Source organism: Symphalangus syndactylus, chromosome 13, assembly GCF_028878055.3.
Source record: "Symphalangus syndactylus isolate Jambi chromosome 13, NHGRI_mSymSyn1-v2.1_pri, whole genome shotgun sequence".
NCBI lineage: Eukaryota > Metazoa > Chordata > Mammalia > Primates > Hylobatidae > Symphalangus > Symphalangus syndactylus.
Window position 1 is genome coordinate 49,555,852 of NC_072435.2, and position 19,807 is coordinate 49,575,658.

General features: G+C 37.8%; 1 protein-coding gene across 1 annotated transcript in view; it reads right to left on the minus strand.

Moving 5' to 3' along the window:
• LOC129459805 (zinc finger protein 681-like) overlaps nucleotides 1-19,807 on the minus strand; it is a 152,716-nt gene that overhangs the window by 117,777 nt on the left and 15,132 nt on the right. The window contains 1 exon segment of the mRNA XM_055237016.2: nucleotides 13,858-15,714. Coding sequence (XP_055092991.1) covers nucleotides 13,858-15,714 — 1,857 coding nt within the window.

A 19,807-nucleotide genomic window follows, 5' to 3' on the forward strand; every position in this document is an offset into this window, starting at 1 on the left:
AGAGAGAATATATTTCTGAGCATATTAATTTGAAATTCACGGCATCTTTTGTAGAAGTACAGATTAGTATATGGCAAACAATAAACACAAATAAAAATTTAAGACTGCAATAGAATTAGAAAAGTATTCTAAAAATAAATTCTGATCAATTATTTTTTTTTTTTCACCAGAATAGTTGTGATGAAATGGTTGTGGCAGTGTGATCTTAAGTAACCAACACTCTCATCATTCTTGGGCTATGGCCATTAGACTTTGATGCCTTTTTTCTCTATAAAAATATTTTTTTCATAAGTCAGGAATTTAACCGGATCTGCACAGCCACTCATTTTCTTTTTTTTTTTTTTTTTTTTTTTTTGAGACGGGGTCTCGCTCTGTCGCCCAGGCTGCAGTGCGGTGGCACGATCTTGGTTCACTGCAACCTCCACCTCACAGGTTCAAGCAATTCTTCCGCCTCAGCCTCCTGAGAAGCTGGGATTACAGGCATGCACCACCACACCCGGCTAATTTTGTATTTTTAGTAGAGTCGGGGTTTCACCATGTTGGCCAGGCTGCTCTTGAACTCCTGACCACAAGTGATCCACCCACCTCGGCCTCCCAAAGTGCTGGGATTATAGGCATGAACCACCACACCCAGACTCAGAAATGCAGTTTTAAAACCACGTTTTTTTTCTAAAAACAGTAGAGTAACAAATTAACTCTATAGTCTAGTGTACAGTTAATTAGTTAAAAATAAAGATGTGGAGTCATTTACTTTAGCCACCCAGTTAAGAATAAAACATTTTTTGGGCTAAAAACTTTCAGAGATGTTAGCTTATAGGATGTGGGGAGACTTGGCATAGAAACATTCACTCTTATGCCCAAAGGGAAAATAATTCTGTGTATTTCAACCCAATGCTAACTTTGAACCAATAATTGGAAAAATGTAACATGTCCTTTTACTACAAGGCATTTTATTATTTTTATTATAGATTCAGGCGTATACGTACAGATTTGTAGCATAGGTATACTGCCTGTTGTTGAGGTTTGGACACTTAATAATCCCATTGTCCAAGTAGTTTACAATATACCTAATGAGTAATGAGAATTTTTCTGTTTTTTTTTTTTTTTTGTTTCTTTGTTTGTTTGTTTTCTGAGATGGAGTCTTGCTCTGTTGCCCAGGCTGGAGTGAAGTGGCATGATCTTGGCTTCCTGCAACCTCTGCCTCTCGGGTACAAGCGATTCTCCTGCCCTAGCCTCTCAAGTAGCTGGGATTACAGGCACCCGCTACCATGCCTGGCTAATTTTTGTATTTTTAGTAGAGAAAGGGTTTTGCCATTTTGGCCAAGCTGGTCTCAAACTCCTGACCTCAGGTGATCCGCCTGCCTTGGACTCTCAAAGTGCTGGGATTACAGGTGCGAGCCACTGTGCATGGCCCACTTTTTGACTTTTTCTTTTTTTAATTTTTTGAGACAGTGTATTGCTCTGTTGCCCAGGCTGGAGGGCAATGGCCTGATCTCGGCTCACTGCAACCTCCACCTCCCAGGTTCAAGCAATTCTCCTGCCTTAGCCTCCCCAGTAGCTGGGACTACAGGCGCGTGCCACCACGTCTGGCTGATTTTCTGTATTTTTAGCAGAGATGGGGTTTCACTGTGTTAGCCAGACTGGTCTCAGTCTTTTGACCTCGTGATCTGTCCATCTCAGCCTTCCAAAGTGGTGTGAGCCACCACGCCCAGCCACTTTTTGACTTTTTTTTTTTTTTTTTTTTTTTTTGAGACGGAGTCTCGCTCTGTCGCCCAGGTTGGAGTGCAGTGGCGCAATCTCGGCTCACTGCAAGCTCCGCCTCCCGGGTTCACGCCATTCTCCTGCCTCAGCCTCTCCGAGTAGCTGGGACTACAGGCGCCCGCCACCACGCCCGGCTAATTTTTTTTTTGTATTTTTAGTAGAGACGGGGTTTCACCGTGGTCTCGATCTCCTGACCTCGTGATCCGCCCGCCTCTGCCTCCCAAAGTGCTGGGATTACAAGCGTGAGCCACCGCGCCCGGCCACTTTTTGACTTTTTAGTAAGAGCCATTCTAACTGGCATGAGATGGTATCACATTGCCATTTTGATTTGTATCTCTATTGATTTGGGATGTTGAACAATTTTTTGCATGTTTATTGGCTGCTTTTATGTCTTCCTGTGAGAAGTGTCTATTCATATCATTTGCATTTTTCTTATTAAATTCCTGATAGATTCTATATGTTAACGCTTTGTTGCATGCAGTTTGCAAATATTTTATACTGTAGGTTGTTTGTTTACTTTGTCAATAGTTTCTTTTACAGTGCACCTCTGTAGTTGAATTAGGTGCTAATTTTTATTTTTGTTGTATTCACTTCTTTTTTTTTTAGAGACGGAATCTCACTCTGTTGCCCAGGCTGGAGTGCAGTGGCGCAATCTCGGCTCACTGCAAGCTCCGCCTCCCGGATTCACGCCATTCTCCTGCCTCAGCCTGTCCGAGTAGCTGGGGATACAGGTGCCCGCCACCACGCCCGGCTAATTTTTTTGTATTTTTAGTAGAGACGAGGTTTCACCGTGGTCTCGATCTCCTGACCTCGTGATCTGCCCACCTCAGCCTCCCAAAGTGCTGGGATTACAAGCGTGAGCCACCGCGCCCGGCTGTTGTATTCACTTCTAAGGTGTTAGTTATAAATGCTTTCTGGAGGCCAGTGTCTAGAAGAGTACTTTCTAAGTGCTCTAGGATTTTTATAGCTTGAAGTTTCACAGTTAAGTCTTTAATCTATCTTGAGTTATTTGGTTTTCTATATATAGTGAGAGGTAGGGGTCTAGTTTTCTTCTTCTGCATAAGACTAACCAATTTTCCCAGTGCCATTTATTGCACTGGGAGTTATTTTCTCTGCTAATTTCTGTTGACTTTGTCAAAAATAAGTTGCTTGTAGAAGTGTAGCTTTGTTTCAGGGCTCTCTCTTCTGCTCAATTGGTCATTATGTATACTTTTGTACCAGAACCATGTTATATTGGCTACTGTAGCTTATAGTATAGTTTAAAGTCAGGTAATGTGAGGCATCCAAGTTGATTCATTTTCACATTGCCTTGGGTTTTTGGCTTTTTAATTTCTTATGTGAATTTTAGAATACTTTATCTGAATTCTGTGAAAAATGGCATTGATAGTTTGATAGAAACAGCACTTAATCTGTAGATTGCTTCAAACAGCATGGACATTTAATTATATTGATTCTTCCAATCCATTAGCATAAAATGCTTTTTTATTTATTTGTGTTTAATTTTCTTCAGCACTGTTCTGTAGTTTTCTTTGTAGAGATATTTTACTACTTGATTTAATGTATTCTTAGGTATATTATTTGTTTGTGGCTATTGTAAACAGAACTGAGTTCTTGATTTTGTTCTCAGCTTGAATGTTATTGGTGTACAGAAATGCTACTCATATGTGTATGTTGGTTTTGTATGGTCAGACTTTGCTGAAGTCATTTTTTTGTCTTAGGGGTGTTTTAGTGAAATCTATAAAGTTTTCCAGGTAGAGAATTATTTCACCTGTGAAGATAATTTGACTTCCTTTTTTTCCTATTTGGATGACTTTTATTTCTTGATCTTGTTGAATTGCTCTGGCTAGGACTTTTAGAACTATGTTGAATAGGAGTATTTAGGGTGCATATTTTTGTCTTATTTTTATTCTTATGGAGAATGCATCCAGATTTTGCCCGTTCAGTATGATTTTGGCTGAAGATTTGTCATAGATGACTCTTATTATTTGGAGGTATGTTTCTTCTATGCCCAGTTTATTGATATATATATATATTTTTTGAGATGGAATCTTACTCTGTCACCCAGGCTGGAATGCAGTAGCATGATCTCGGCTCACTGCAACCTCCGCCTCCCAGGTTCAAGTGATTCTCCTGCCTTAGCCTACCTAGTAGCTGGGACTACAGGCGCCCGCCACCATGCCTGGCTAATTTTTGTATTTTTAGTAGAGACAGGGTTTCTCTTTATTGGCCAGGCTGGTCTTGAACTCCTGACCTTGTGATCCGCCCACCTCGGCCTCCCAAAGTGCTGGGATTACAGGCGTGTGAGCCACCGTGCCCGGTCTTTTTTTTTTTTGAGACGGAGTCTCGCAGTCACCAGGCTGGAGTGCAGTGGCTCACTGCAACCTCAACCTCCTGGGTTCAAGCGAGTCTCCTGCCTCAGCCTCCCAAGTAGCTGAGACTGCAGGCATCCACTACCATGCCCAGCTAATTTTGGTATTTTTTGTAGAGAAGGCGTTTCACCATGTTGGCCAGGATGGTCTCCATCTCTTGACCTCATGATCCACCCACCTCGGCCTCCCAAAGCGTTGGGATTACAGGCGTGAGCCACCGACCTCGGCCTTGTTGATAATATTTTTATGAATACTAGATTTTCTTGAATGCTTTTTCTGCACTTATTGTGATAATTATGATTTTTTGCTTTTATATTACAAGGTGAATCACACTTATTGATTTGTATATGAGCATTTTGGCATTCATAAAATAAAGCTCACATGATAGTGGCAAAATAACTTTTTGATTTGCTTATGAACTCAGCTTGCTAGTATTTTTTTTTTTTTTTTTTGAGATGGAGTCTCCCTCTGTCGCCCAGGCTGGAGTGCAGTGGTGCGATCTCGGCTCACTGCAAGCTCCGCCTCCCAGGTTCACGCCATTCTGCTGCCTCAGCTTCCTGAGTAGCTGGGACTAACAGTGCCCCCCACCACGCCTGACTAATTTTTTTGTATTTTTTTAGTAGAGACGGGGTTTCACTGTGTTAGCCAGGATGGTCTGGATCTCCCGACCTCGTGATCCGCCCGCCTCAGCCTCCCAAAGTGCTGGGATTACAGGCGTGAGCCACTGCGCCCCGCCCCTCAGTTTGCTAGTATTTTGTAGAGGATTTTTGTTTTAATGTTCGTCAGGAATATTGACCTATAGTGTTTTTTTGTTGTTGTTCTGTCTTCACTAAATGGTGGTAACAAGATGACAATGGTGGTTTGTGTGTGTGTGTGTTTGTTTTTGAGACGGAGTTTCATTCTTGTTGCCCAGGATGGAGTGCAATTGTGCGATTTCAGCTCACTGCAACCTCTGCCTCCCAGGCTCAAGCGATTCTCCTGCCTCAGCCTCCCGAGTAGCTGGGATTACAAGCATGTGCCCCCACGCCCGGCTAATTTTGTATTTTTAGTAGAGATGGGGTTTCTTCATGTTGGTCAGGCTGGTCTCAAACTCCCAACCTCAGGTGATCTGCCCGCCTCAGCCTCCCAAAGTGCTGGAATTACAAGCGAGCCACCAGGCCTGGCTGACAATGGTTTTATATAAGTTAGGGAGGAATCACACCTTGATTTTTTTGAACACATTCAGTAGGATTAGTACCAGCTCATCTTTTTGTAATATATATGGTAAAATTCAGCTGTGAATTCATCTGATTTAGGGCTATTTCAGTTGTTAAGTTTTTTATTACTAATTCAACTTTATTATACATTTTAGACATTTCTGTTTTGTTCAAGATTTTTGTTTCTTTCTGGTTAAATCTTGGGAGGTCATGTGAATCCAGTAGTTTATTTATTTTCTCTGAAGTTTCTAGTTTGCAAGCGTAGAGGTGTTCATAGACGTATCTGAGGATGTTTGTATTTGTGTGGTATTAATTGTGGTTTTACAACTGTAACGTTTAAATTGATGCTGGATAAAAGTTTTAGAAAAGTCACATTCCCTCACAATAAATTTCTGAAAAGCATAAGTATAAAAAAATGCACTGCAAGCCAATAAATGCCACATATAACTTAAAAAAATTCACAGCTAACAACATACTATATGAGGTAATGTTGTAAGCTTTTACGCTAAGAGCTAGAATAATACAAAAATGCCCACTTTCTCCAGTCTTACTAAACATAGTACTAAATATCCAAAACAAAAAAATTAGAGAATAAATCAAAGTGTATTATTCTGTTCTCTTGCAGCTAATAAAAACATACCCCAAACTGGAAAACTTTATAAAGGAAAGAGAAACCACAATTCAACATGGCTGGGGATGGCCTCACAATCATTATGGAAGGTGAAAGAGGAGAAAAGTCACATCTTACATGGCGATAATGGAGAGCATGTGCAAGTAAATTGCCCTTTATAAGACCATCAGATCTCATGAGGCTTATTCACTATCATGAGAACAGCATGGGAAAACCCACTGCCATGATTCAATTACCTTCCACTGGGTCTTTTCTATGACCTGTGGGGAGTATGGGAGCTACAATTCAAGATGACATTTGGGTGGAGACACAGCCAAATACCATAAAAGCATCCAGATGGAAAAGAAAAAGTGAAATTATTCTTGTTTGCTGATGACATAATTTTAGGTATAGAAAAGCCTAAGAATTTACTAAGAACTACTAGAATAAACAAATTTGTTAAACTTGCAGAATAAAAAATCATGTACAAAAGTCAATAGCAGCCGGGCGCGGTGGCTCACGCTTGTAATCCCAGCACTTTGGGAGGCCGAGGCGGGCGGATCACGAGGTCAGGAGATCGAGACCACGGTGAAACCCCGTCTCTACTAAAAAATACAAAAAATTAGCCGGGCGCGGTGGCGGGCGCCTGTAGTCCCAGCTACTCGGAGGCTGAGGCAGGAGAATGGCGTGAACCCGGGAGGCGGAGCTTGCAGTGAGCCGAGATTGCGCCACTGCACTCCAGCCCGGGCGACAGAGCGAGACTCTGTCTCAAAAAAAAAAAAAAAAAAAAAAAAAAAAAAAGTCAATAGCAGTTTTATACACTAACAATTAACTATCTCAAATTGAAACGAAAAAAGGAATTCCATCTACAATAGCTGTAGTAACTATACTTTGAAATAAATGTAGCCAAGAAGTTTCAACACCTTACAATCTAAAAAACATTTAAGTAAAAAACTAAGTAATACACAAATATATTACTCACTCATGAATTGGCATATATATATATATATACACACACGTATATATATATGTGTGTGTGTATATATATATATATTTATTTATTTATTTGAGACAGTGTAGCGCTCTGGCACCCAGGCTGGAGTGCAATGGCATGATCTCGGCTCACTGCAACCTCTGCCTCCTGGGTTCAAGGGATTCTCCTGCATCAGCCTCCTGAATAGCTGGGATTACAAGTGTGTGCCAACACGCCTGGCTTTTGTATTTTTAGTAGGGATGGGGTTTCACCATATTGGCGAGGCTGGTCTCAAACTCTTGACCTCATGATCTGCCCCCCTCAGCCTTCCAAAGTGCTGGGATGACAGGCGTAAGCCACCACACCCAGCCAGCATTAATATTCTTAAATAGCTGTATTACACAAAATGATCTACAGATATAATGCAACCTCTATCAAAATGCCAGTTGTTGAGAGCAAGCCCCCCAAAGTCTGGCCATAAACTGGCCATAAATAAAATCCCTGCAGCAATGTAATATGTCCATAATGGCTGTAACGCCCAAGCTGGAAGGTTGTGGGTTTACGGGAATAAGGGCAAGGAACATCTGGCCTGCCCAGGGTGGAAAACCGCTTAAAGGCATTCTTAAGCCACAAAAGCCTGAGCCATCTGTCTTAAGAGAGTGTTCCTGCTGCAGTTAACTAGCCCAACCTATACAATTAATTCGGCCTATTCCTTTGTTTCCCGTAAGGGATACTTTTAGTTAACTTAGTATCTATAGAAACAATGCTAATGACTGGTTTGCTGTTAATAAATATGTGGGTTAAATCTCTGTTCAGGGCTCTCAGCTCTGAAGGCTGTGAGACCCAATTCCTCACTTCACACCTCTGTATTTCTGTGTGTGTGTCTTTAATTCCTCTAGCACCACTGGGTTAGGGTCTCCCCAACAGAGCTGGTCTCAGTAGCCAGTGACATACTTAATATAAATTTTGTAAAATATATGTAAAATTCATATGGTACCACAAAAGACCCAGAATAGCCAAAGCAATAAAAAAGTAAAAAAGGCTGAGTATCACCGACTTTGCAACATACTGAAAAACTATAGTAACCAAAACAGTGTGGTACTTGAATAAAACTGGATACATAGGGTAATGTAGCTGAGGAGTGTGGAAATATATCCATGTATTTACAGTTAATTGATTTTAGATATATGTGACATTTTCTTAGAGAAAGGACAGTATCTTCAATAAATGGTATTGAGAAAACTTTCTCTTTTTTTCCTTTCTTTTTTTTTTTTGTTGAGAGGGAGTTTTGCTCTTGTTGCCCAGGCTGGAGTCAATGGCATGCTCTCAGTTCACTGCAACCTCCACCTCCGCATTGTTCAAGCTTGCCTCAGCCTCCTGAGTAGCTGGGATTACAGGCATGCGCCACCACACCCGGCTAATTTTTGTATTATTAGTAGAGATGGGGTTCCTCCATGTTGATCAGGCTGATCTCAAACTTCCAACCTCAGGTGATTTGCCTGCCTCGGCCTCCCAGTGTTGGGATTACAGACGTGAGCCAACGTGCCCACTGAGAAAACCTTCTAGCCACATGCAGAGCAATAAAATGAGACCCTCATCTCATACCATATATAAAAATTAACTCAAAATAAATTAGATATTACAATGTAAGGTTTGAAACTCTGAAACCACTACAAAAAAAAAAAAATAGAGTGAAAGACCCATAACATTAGTTTGGGCAGTGACTTTTCTGATATAACCTCAAAATCCCAGGGAACCAAAAGAAAAATAGATTAATCAGATTACTTCAAATCAAAAAATTGCTGCAAAGAATCTGAGACAATCAACAGGATCAGACAACTAAAAAATGGAAAAAATGTGCAAATCATACATGTGACAATGTGTTAATACCAAAAATATGTAAGAATCTCAAATGACAATACAACAAAAAAAGTACTATTAAAAATGAGCAAAAGGCTTAAATATTTTCAAAAATAGACATACATAGTCAAAAGATATATTTAAAAATGCTCAATATTAATTATTATCAGGGAAAGGAAAGCAAAAAAATAAAAAAAGATGATATATCAACTCACTCCTGTTAGAATGACTCTTATTAAAAAGAAAACGAGTATTAGTAAAGGTGTGAAGAAAATAGAATGCTTGCACAGTTGGTTTGAATGTAAATGAGGGCAGCCATTAAGAAAAACAAAATACAGATTTCTTTAAAAATTTAAAATCAAACTATCATACAGCAATTTCAATAATGGATACATATCTCAAAATAATTAAATCAGAATGAAGAAATATTTGTAACGTTCTTCACAATTGCCAAAATACAGAATTAACACTTCAACATCTAATGAGTATATAAAGACAATGTGGTATATATACACAATGGAATACTATTCATCTTTAAAATAACAAAATTTATTATTTTCAATTACATAGATTAACCAAATTATTTCACTTACATGATTCTAGAAAAATTAATCTAACTGAAGTAGAGAATAAAATGGTGACCAACAGATGCCAATGTATTTGGAAAAAAGAAGGGTTTAGAAAGATGTCTGTCAAATACATAATTACAGTTGAATAGGAGAAATAAGCTCAAAAAAGCTTTTGTACTGCATGGTGCCTATAGTTCATAACAACGTATTTGTATTTCTGAAAAATGCTAAAACATTGTCATGTGCTCTTACCGCAAAAATGTTAACTATGTGAGGTAAAGCATTAATTACCTAGAATGAAGAATTTGACAATGTGTATATACTTCAAAATGTCATGCTTCACAGAATAAATGCATAATTTATATATTACAGATGGTAATGGTATGAAAGACACTAAAAGGGCAGCTGTTTCTTATGGTCTCATGACTGGCCACTCTGAACACAGTAAACAAGTTTGCACGCAAAATAATAGAAAATGTTTTAATCCAAAAGCTGCCATGATCTTCGAATGTTTTCCAGAGAATATGACCAAGAAGTTGGCTAGAGTTAGGTGACTAAATGTAAAAACTGTAGACTGAACTTCACCCACTAAAAAAATCATATAAGACTGAGAAAATTTCTTCAAATTGTAATATGAATATGGAAAAGAAATATTACTCCAGGTTTCAAATTCACAGAGGTCATTTTACTATTTTGCAATGTTTAAAGTTCACACTTATAAATAGAATATTTTTCATGGAAACGTACATTGTGGTATAAGTATACTGTAGAAAATTAAATTAAAAGTTTAATTTCTAAGATATATTTTCAAGCAAATTTTATACTTGCCACACTTTGTGTAAGAATTAGTAAGATTATTCTTTAACAAACAGAGAAAAACAATGCTAAATGATTTAATCCCTTCATCTGTGGACATTGTATGCTTTTTGTCTTAATTTAACTGATCAGAAAGTTATATTGATAAGCAAAATCTCCAGTTAAAACCAATCTTGCAGTGCATTAAAAATACTGATTTCTCATCAAAACCTACAATATACCATATGAAATGACATGGTGTGAAGAGAACAGTGAGAAAACTGTAAGCACAGCACAGCAAAAAGGAAGGCTGTGATGCATACACAGCTGAAATACACATAATAAGACAAACAAAACTAAGACAATTAGGAAATAAAAGAAGCACAATTTTTTAATTCAGCAAAATTGAGCTTTGCAGCCTGAAAAAAAATGTCCTCTCCACATAAAAAAATCAACGTTATTTCTCACCATTGATATGTTCCACCTCTGTCTTGAAGTTACAAACTAACTCCAACAGGAATATTTATGGCTTATTATAAAGCATCTGTGACACAGAAAGCACTGTCATGTTTGTTTGCTGCATTTATATATAAAAACATCCTCATGATTTAGGAAGCCCCCCTAGTACTTACCTAAACAAATGGGCTCAATCAATATTTACTTGTTTTCATTATAAAAAGTGAAAGGAACAAAAACTAAAAAAAGTAGGCTTATGGTCAGGCGCGGTGGCTCACGCCTGTAATCCCAGCACTTTGGGAGGCTGAGGCGGGCAGATCACGAGGTCAGGAGATGGAGACCATCCTGGTTAACACGGTGAAACCCCGTCTCTACTAAAAATACAAAAAATTAGCTGGGTGCAGTGGTGGGTGCCTGTAGTCCCAGCTACTCAGGGGGCTGAGGCAGGAGAATGGCGTGAACCCAGGAGGCGGAGCTTGCAGTGAGCCGAGATTGCGCCACTGCACTCTGGGCTGGGCGAAAGAGCGAGACCCCGTCTCAAAAAAAAAAAAAAAAAAAGTAGGCTTATATAGGGTTCTCCAATTAAAAGAACAAAATAAAATATTCTAACGACATAAAATATAACAATACACTAATTTTGAAATTACATCTAAATTTTTTTGCACTAATTCTATAAAAATTATTTTTATAATCTCTGACCAGCTCACATAGCATCTTACATAAGAGAAAAAAATGTAAGACACAAGAAAATTATGGGTCTAGCCTAAGAATCAGGCAAGTAAAAACAAAAATTTGCATAGGGAGATTCTGAATTATAAGCCATACAATTTTACAGTAATCAATTCAACACAAAGCAGAGAGTATGGATTTGTTTCCAGCATTTTTAAGTTTTTTTAGTTTTGTAGTAGTCATCTAATTAAAATAATTTGATTTGTTTCAATATTGCTTTTCTGAAACTAGGTAGAAACTCACACTCACAAAGAAGGCATTTATTTACTCCATAATTGTTTTAAACCCAAGCTTTATCTTTAAAGTAATATATGTATATATTTAACTCCGTGTAAATCAAAACTAATTGTATGTGCTCACAGGCAGAGAGGCAACATGTTTGATGAAAAATATGTAACAATTTTTTAATGTTAATTCAGGTCTCAGAAACGTATGCATTTTGTTTATATTGTTTTCTTATGACCATAAAAGAGACCCTGTAGCCAATAACAATTTAATGTACATTTAAAAACAACTAAAAGTGGCTGGCTGTGGTGGCTCACACCTGTAATCCCAGCACTTTGGGAGGCCGAGGGGGCTAATCACGGGGTCAGGAATTCAAGACAAACCTGGGCAACACAGTCAAACTCTGTCTCTACTAAAAATACAAAAATTAGCTCAGTGTGGTGGCATGTGCCTGTAGTCCCAACTACTCAGGAGGCTGAGGTGGGAGAATCACTTGAACCCGGGAGGTGGAGGTTGCAGTGAGCAGAGACCATGCCAATGCACTCCAGCCTGGGTGACATAGTGAGACTTGTCTCAAAAAAAAAAAAAAAAACCGAAAAGTGCAGAATTAGTTTATAATACAAACAATAAATGCTGCAGGTAATGAATATTTCATTTACCCATATGTAATTATTACATATTATATACCTGTATCAAAATATGCCATATATGCCATATTTACACATACTATGTACCCACAAAAATTAAGAAAAATAAGTTTAAATAAGAAAAAATGAATAATAATTCAACCTACAGGAATAATATTCTCTGACTTATTTGCAATTTAAAGCCACTGGCAAAATAGATTACTAGAAATGTTAGTCCATTATCTTATTAAATAGTGTATTGTTACCATCATTTACCTATATCCTTCAGTAAGATGAGATAAGTTAAATTTAATGGCATAATAATGCTTCATTGAATGCACAATGGTCTTAACATGTTTTTTAAAAAGCCTGATTAATAAGTTCACACATTATCTAAAAATTTTAAAATGTACTACATTTTATTACATATAAATACAATTGGCCAGGCATGGTGACTCACGCCTGAATTCCCAGCACTTTGGGAGGCCGAGGTGGGTGGATCACCTGAGGTCGGGAGTTCGAGACCAGCCTGACCAACATAGAGAAACCCCATCTCTACTAAAAATACAAAATTAGACAGGCATGGTGGCACATGCCTGTAATCCTAGCTACTCGGGAGACTGAGGCAGGAGAATCCCTTGAACCTGGGAGGTGGAGGTTTCGGTGAGCCAAGATCACACCATTGCACTCCAGCCTGGGCAACAAGAGCGAAACTCTGTCTCAAAAAAAAAAAAAAGAAAGTACAATTAGTAAAATGATATACCAAAAAAATTTTTTTCTCAATATAACACAGGATATTTCTCTGAACACCTACCTCATGCATCAGTCAATACTATAAATTAACCAGAAAGAGCCTCTCCACTTACATTTTCATCTTGCATCTTACATTTTAATGTCCTTACTTTCACTAAAAAAGGTCGTAATGCACGCCTAACAAAGAATCTCTCATCTCTGATGCAGCAACAATTAGTCACATGCTTTCACATGTGAATACAATAGGAATGAAGAGCATAATTTGAGTTAATGACATTATTCACTTTTTATAAAACCTAATTTTTTCGAAGAAAAAAGTATACTTTGAATGTAATTATAACTGCAAAAATTTGCTACTTCTTATGTTATATACAAATAATTCATTTACCAACTTTAGTTTTAGATTCCTTTCTATACTCAGCAATGTTATTTAGTGTAATGTCTGAAGTGTCAGTGCCTTAAATATTTCTACTGTGAATTATCTGATATTTACATAGAATTTTGGATTAAATATTTTTTCATATTTACTGCATCTGCAAAAATAGATTTTAGTATGAACCCTCTAGTGTTTTCTAAGCTGTCATTTTTGAAAAAAAGTTTTCCCAAATTTATTACATTTGCAGGGTTTTTCTCCAATATATATTTCCCTATGTTGCACAAAGTTTAAGCAATTGCTCCAGGGTTTTCCTCTAGTACAAAATGTGTACAAGGAGATCTGTGATACAAGCAAAGGTTACTACAACCCTCCTTATGTTCATAATGTGTGTCTTCAAAATGAATACTCTTCACTTTAGAGGCTTCTATTTTCTGAAAGATTTTTGACAGTAATTGCATATATAATGCTTTTATTAAGTATGAAATCTCTGATGTTAAGATGTGAACAGATATTAATGGCTTTTTCACATTCTGTATATTTGAAATTTTTTTTCTAGTACAAATGCTTTCCTGTGCAATAAGGTGTGAGCATTGGTTAAAAGTTTTGCCACATTCTTCACACTTGTAGGTTTTTTTAAGTATGAATTATCTTATGTACAATCAAGTGTGACAACCTTTAAAGGTTTTGTTACATTCTTCACGTTCCTAAGATTTCTCACCAGCATAATTTCTTTTATGTTTAGAAAACTTTGAAGTGTTTTCAAAATCACTGTTACATCTTTTAGGTTTGTAGAGTTTCTCACCACTATGAATTTTCTTATGTCCAGTAAGGTTTGAGGACTGGTTAAAAGCTTTGCCACATTTTTCACATTGGTAGGGTTTCTCTCCAGTATGAATTCTCTTATGTCTAGTAAGGTGTGAGGACTGGTTAAAGGCTTTACCACATTCTTCACATTGGTAGGGTTTCTCTCCAGTATGAATTACCTTATGTGTAGTAAGGTGTGAGGAATGGTTAAAGGCTTTGCCACATTCTTCACATGCGTAGGGTTTCTCTCCAGTATGAATTTTCTTATGTTCAGTAAGTTTTGAGGATCGATAGAAAGCTTTGCCACATTCTTCACATTTGTAGGGTTTCTCTCCAGTATGAATTCTCTTATGCGTAGTAAGGATTGAGGACTGGCTAAAAGCTTTGCCACATTCTTCACATTTGTAGGGTTTCTCTCCAGTATGAATTCTTTTATGTGTAGTAAGGTTTGAGAACTGGTTAAAGGCTTTGCCACATTCTTCACATTTGTATGGTTTCTCTTCAGCATGAATATTCTTATGTTCAGTAAGGTTTGAGGACTGGTTAGAAGCTTTGCCACATTTTTCACACTGGTAGGGTTTTTCTCCAGTATGAATGCTCTTATGTCTAGTAAGGTGTGAGGACTTGTTAAAAGCTTTGCCACATTCTTCACATTTGTAGGGTTTCTCTCCAGTATGAATTATCTTATGTGTAGTAAAGTGTGAGGACTGCCTAAAGGCTTTGCCACATTCTTCACATTTGTAGGGCTTCTCTCCAGTATGAATTATCTTATGTCTGGTAAGGTGTGAGAACTGGTTAAAGGCTTTGCCACATTCTTCACACTTGTAGGGTTTCTCTCCAGTATGAATCATCTTATGTCTGGTAAGGTGTGAGGACTGGTTGAAAGCTTTGCCACATTCCTTATATTCATTGAGTTTCTCTCTGGTATGAATTATCTTATGTGTAGTAAGGGTTGAGGACTGATTAAAGGCTTTGCCACATTCTTCACGTTTGTAGGGATTCTCTCCAGTATGAATTATTGTATGTGTTGTAATGTGTGACGACGGGTTAAAGGCTTTGCTACATTCTTCACGTTTGTAGAGTTTCTCTCTAGTATAAATTATCTTATGTGTAGTAAGGTTTGTGAACTGGTTACAGGCTTTGCCACATTCTTCACATATGTACGGTTTCTCTCCAATATGAATTCTTTTATGTTTAGTAAAGATTGAGGATCCATTAAAGGCTTTTCCACAATCTTCACATTTGTAGAAATTTACTCTAGTACAAATTATTTTATGTTGAGTTAGGTTTGAAAACATGCAAAATGATTTGCCAAATTCTTTACATTTAAAAGGTTTTTTTCTGGTGTGTCTTACCTTATGTCCACTTAAATTTGAAAATTTATGTAAGATTTTCATATATTTATCACATTGAAATATTTTGCTCTGGGTAGTTGGCAAACATTGGTTAAGTCCATTATAACCTCCTTTTTGCACCTTGCACTCATCCACACTTTTACTTAACTGTAAATTCTCATGTTCACATTTTCCATATCTTCTCAGTGTCACTTTTTGGAAGGAATCTTTTATATTCTGCTCTGGTGAAAAGTCTTGGGCAAAATGAGAACAAATAACTGAAAGAAATAAAAATAACAAATGACTCCACTTGATAGACTCTAAATATACTTTACAAATCCAACCTATACAATTATACAAATTACATAAGCAAGATGGTATAGCAAAATACCAAAGGCCCTAATTTCTTTCTTTTTTTTTTTTTTTTCCTGAGATGGAGTCTCAATCTGTCACTTGGGCTGGACTGCAGTAGTGTGATCTCAGCTCACTGCAACCGCTACCTCCCAGGTTCGAGCAACTCTCCTGCCTCAGCCTACTGAGTAGCTAGGATTACAGGCATGCGCCACCATGTCCAGCTAGTATTTGTATTTTTAGTAGAAACGAGGTTTCACCATGTTGGCCAGGCTGGTCTGAAATTCCTGACCTCGTGATCTGCCCACCTCAGCCTCCCAAAATGCTGGGATTACAGGCATGAGCCACCGTGCTCGGCCTAAAGGCCCTAATTTCTTAATAGAAATATAAATGTAACAAAAACATATTGACCAAAATACATTTGTGGAAAATTTATAAATTAGTTAAGTGTGTGCAATGACCCAGGTGAGCAGAATGCAAAGAGCCACATAGAAAGAAAATAAAAGTCTGTTACATTTACCCAAAATAGACCTTTCTGCTCCCCAATATAACATAATACCTTTATTTTTTTTATTTTTATTTTTTTTTTGAGACGGAGTCTTGCTCTGTCCCCCAGGCTGGAGTGCAGTGGCGCAATCTTGGCTCACTGCAAGCTCTGCCTCCCGGGTTCACGCCATTCTCCTGCCTCAGCCTCCTGAGTAGCTGGGACTACAGGCGCCCGCCAACACGCCCGGCTAATTTTTTGTATTTTTAGTAGAGACGGGGTTTCACCGTGTTAGCCAGGATGGTCTCGATCTCCTGACCTCATGATCCGCCCGCCTCGGCCTCCCAAAGTGCTGGGATTACAGGTTTGAGCCACCGCGCCCGGCAACATAATACCTTTAAAAATAAATTGCCAACTTCAATTATTTTGCATACAGAGGCATACCTGAGAGTGGATAATTTATAAAGAAAAAAGGTTGGCAGGGTGCGGTGGCTCATGCCTGTAATCACAGCACTTTGGGAGGCCAAGGCAGGCAAATCAACTGAGGTCAGGAGTTTGAGACCAGCCTGGCCAACATGGTGAAACTCTGTCTCTACTTAAAATACAAAATTAGCCAGGCGTGGTGGTGCATGCCTGTAATCCCAGCTACTCGGGAGGCTGAGGCAGGAGAATAGCTTGAAGCCGGGAGGCGGAGGTTGCAGTGAGCCAAGATTGTGCCACTGCAGTCCAGCCTAGGTGACAGAGTGAGACTATGTCTCAAAAACAAAACAAAAATAAAAACAAACAAAAAAAAAGAAAAAAGAAAAAGTTTATTTGGCACACAGTTTGGCAGACTGTACAAGAAGTGCGTGCCAGCATCGACTTCTGGTGAGGGTCTCACAAAGCTTACAATCATGGTGAAACAGAAAGAGTAACTAAACATATCACATGGTAAGGGACAGAGCAAGTGTGAAATAAAGAAGCCAGGTAATTTTAATGAACCAGCTCTCATTTAAATTAACAGAGGGTAAAGTTTCTGATTACCAAGAGGGTGATGCCAAGCCATTCATGAGAAATTTGCCCCCATGACTCGAACACCTCCCAGCAGGTTCTGCATCCAACACTGAGGACTGCATTGCAGCATAATGTTTGGGGAACGTGAGCATTCAGGTTATACCACAGATCAACTAGGCTTAACAGACATGTAAACAACTTTCCAGTTAAAAGCAAGAAAATACACAATATTCTTATTTGCACCTGGTGTATTCTGTTAGGATACACAACAAGTCTTATTAAATTTAGGAATACCAGGTGGGTGCTGTGGCTCATGCCTATAATTTCAACACTTTGGGAGACCAAGATGGGAGGATCTCTTGCAGCCAGAAGTTTGAGACGAGCCTAGGAACACAGTAAGACTCCGTCCCTACAAATAATAAAAAAATTAGCCAGGCATGGTAGTGCATCTCTGTAGTTCCAGCTACTAAGGAGGCTGAGGTGAAAGGAGCACTTGAGCCCCGAAGGTTGAAGCTGCAGTCACTGCATTCCAGCCTGGGTAAGAGAAAAAGATCCTGTCTCAAAACAACAACGACAACAAATAAATGTAAGAAAATAAAAATTGTACACTGAATGTTTTCTGACTAAAACAGAATGAAACTGGAAATTGAGAGCACAAGTAAAACTGGCACATCCAAATATATATGAAAATAACACATACTCTTCAACATAGTTATACTCAAGGGTCAAAAAATTTAAGTTTCCAAAGATGTCTGTACAACTTACAGTGATGAATACATTCAATATAATTTCTATAAAAATCCCCAAAGCACAAGTTTTACAAGAATATTGTTTAAAATTTTTAAATTTGATTATAAACTATAGCCAAACACTCATGAAAAAGAACAAAGAGGTGTTATACTTCTGGATTTTGAAAAATATTAATAGCTACAAAAACAAGGTGGTACTGACAGACAGCTAAACAGATTAAAAAACAGAATAGAGAGCCCAGAAATAAACTCTTCAGTATATGATTAAATAATCTTTTACAATGTTGCCATGAGCACACACTAGAGAAAAGACAATCTCTTCAAAAAAATCATGTTGAAAACTGGACACCAACACTGATAAAGCTGGATTCTTTGAATCATATACAAAAAATGTTTTAAATAAAATACTTAAACATATAAAAATAACAAATCTCTTAGAAAAAAAGAGAAATGACATGACGTTGGTCTTGGCACCATTTTTTTTTTTGATATGATATTAAATGCATGAGCATCAAAGAAAAAAGTAACTACACTACACTTCAAAATTTCCACACATCAAAAAAACATTAGAGTGACAATGCCTTGTAGAAAATAAGTAAAAACATTTCAAATTATATGTGATAAGAGTTAATTGTAGGGAGCTAAAGGCCCGAGGATCATGACCAACTCAGCATTCCATTGAAGGCTATGTGATCAAACAGCAAACTGTTTATCATGAATGCAGGATGTGGGCAAACTCACATCTGTGCCTGCCACCAGAAGGTTTGCTGAGGGTAGTCATTCCCTGGTGCCATGCTCCTTGAGGTTATCTACTGGAACATCTGGAGACTACTGTTCAAAGAATGCAGTCGTGCAAGCCTGCACTAAGTAAAGCAGCTGACTGACAACCACCCCCTTCTCCCTATCTCCTTTACTCAATAAATACAAAGGGCTATAGAAGTTCAGGGCCCTTGTTCACTAGAAGCAAGAAGCCCCCTGACCCCTTCTTCCAAATATACTCTTTTGTCTTTGTCTTTATTCCCACGTTCATCCTCCTTTATTCAGTCCAGCAAGGTCCATGGCAGTTAATATTGAGAATATATAAACAAGTCTTAAATGGACTAATAATTGAAATAAATTTTCATCAAAAAATACAAAAATGGGAAAAAGCATTTGAAAAGACACAGGAAATTACATTTGTAGAGAAATGCATAAAAATCACGTGAAAAAAATCAACTCAAACCAATTCGAATGGCCACCATCAATTTTTTTAAAACATTAAATCTGTTGATGATGAACTGAAAACCCGTTATTTGTTGGTGTAAAACAAGGATGCAGCCACTGTTTTAAAATGTTATGTTACCCAAATAATTAAAAACGGAATCATTAAATACAATAATTCAATTTGTAAATCTGTATGCAGACTCTGCAATGCAGGAGCTAGAAGGCATATTTGAACATTGATGTTTACTGTACCAGTATTCACAAAAGCCAAAAGACTGAAGCAACCCTTTCTTGACTTATAAATACATGAAAAAATGTAACATATAAATACAATGGAATATTATTCAGCCTTAAAAAAAATCTTGTCACACTTTAAGACAAACTTTGAGAATTATTATGTCACCTGAAATAAGCCATTAACAAGATGATGGATACTATATGATCCCATTTACAGGAGATATCTTAAGTACTCACACTCATAAAAACAGAAAGTAGAAGGATATTTGTCAAGGGCTGGAGAGAGGGTAAAATGTTCAGCTGTTACTTAATGGATATTGAGTTTTAGTTTTATTAGATGTAAAATTTTTAAAA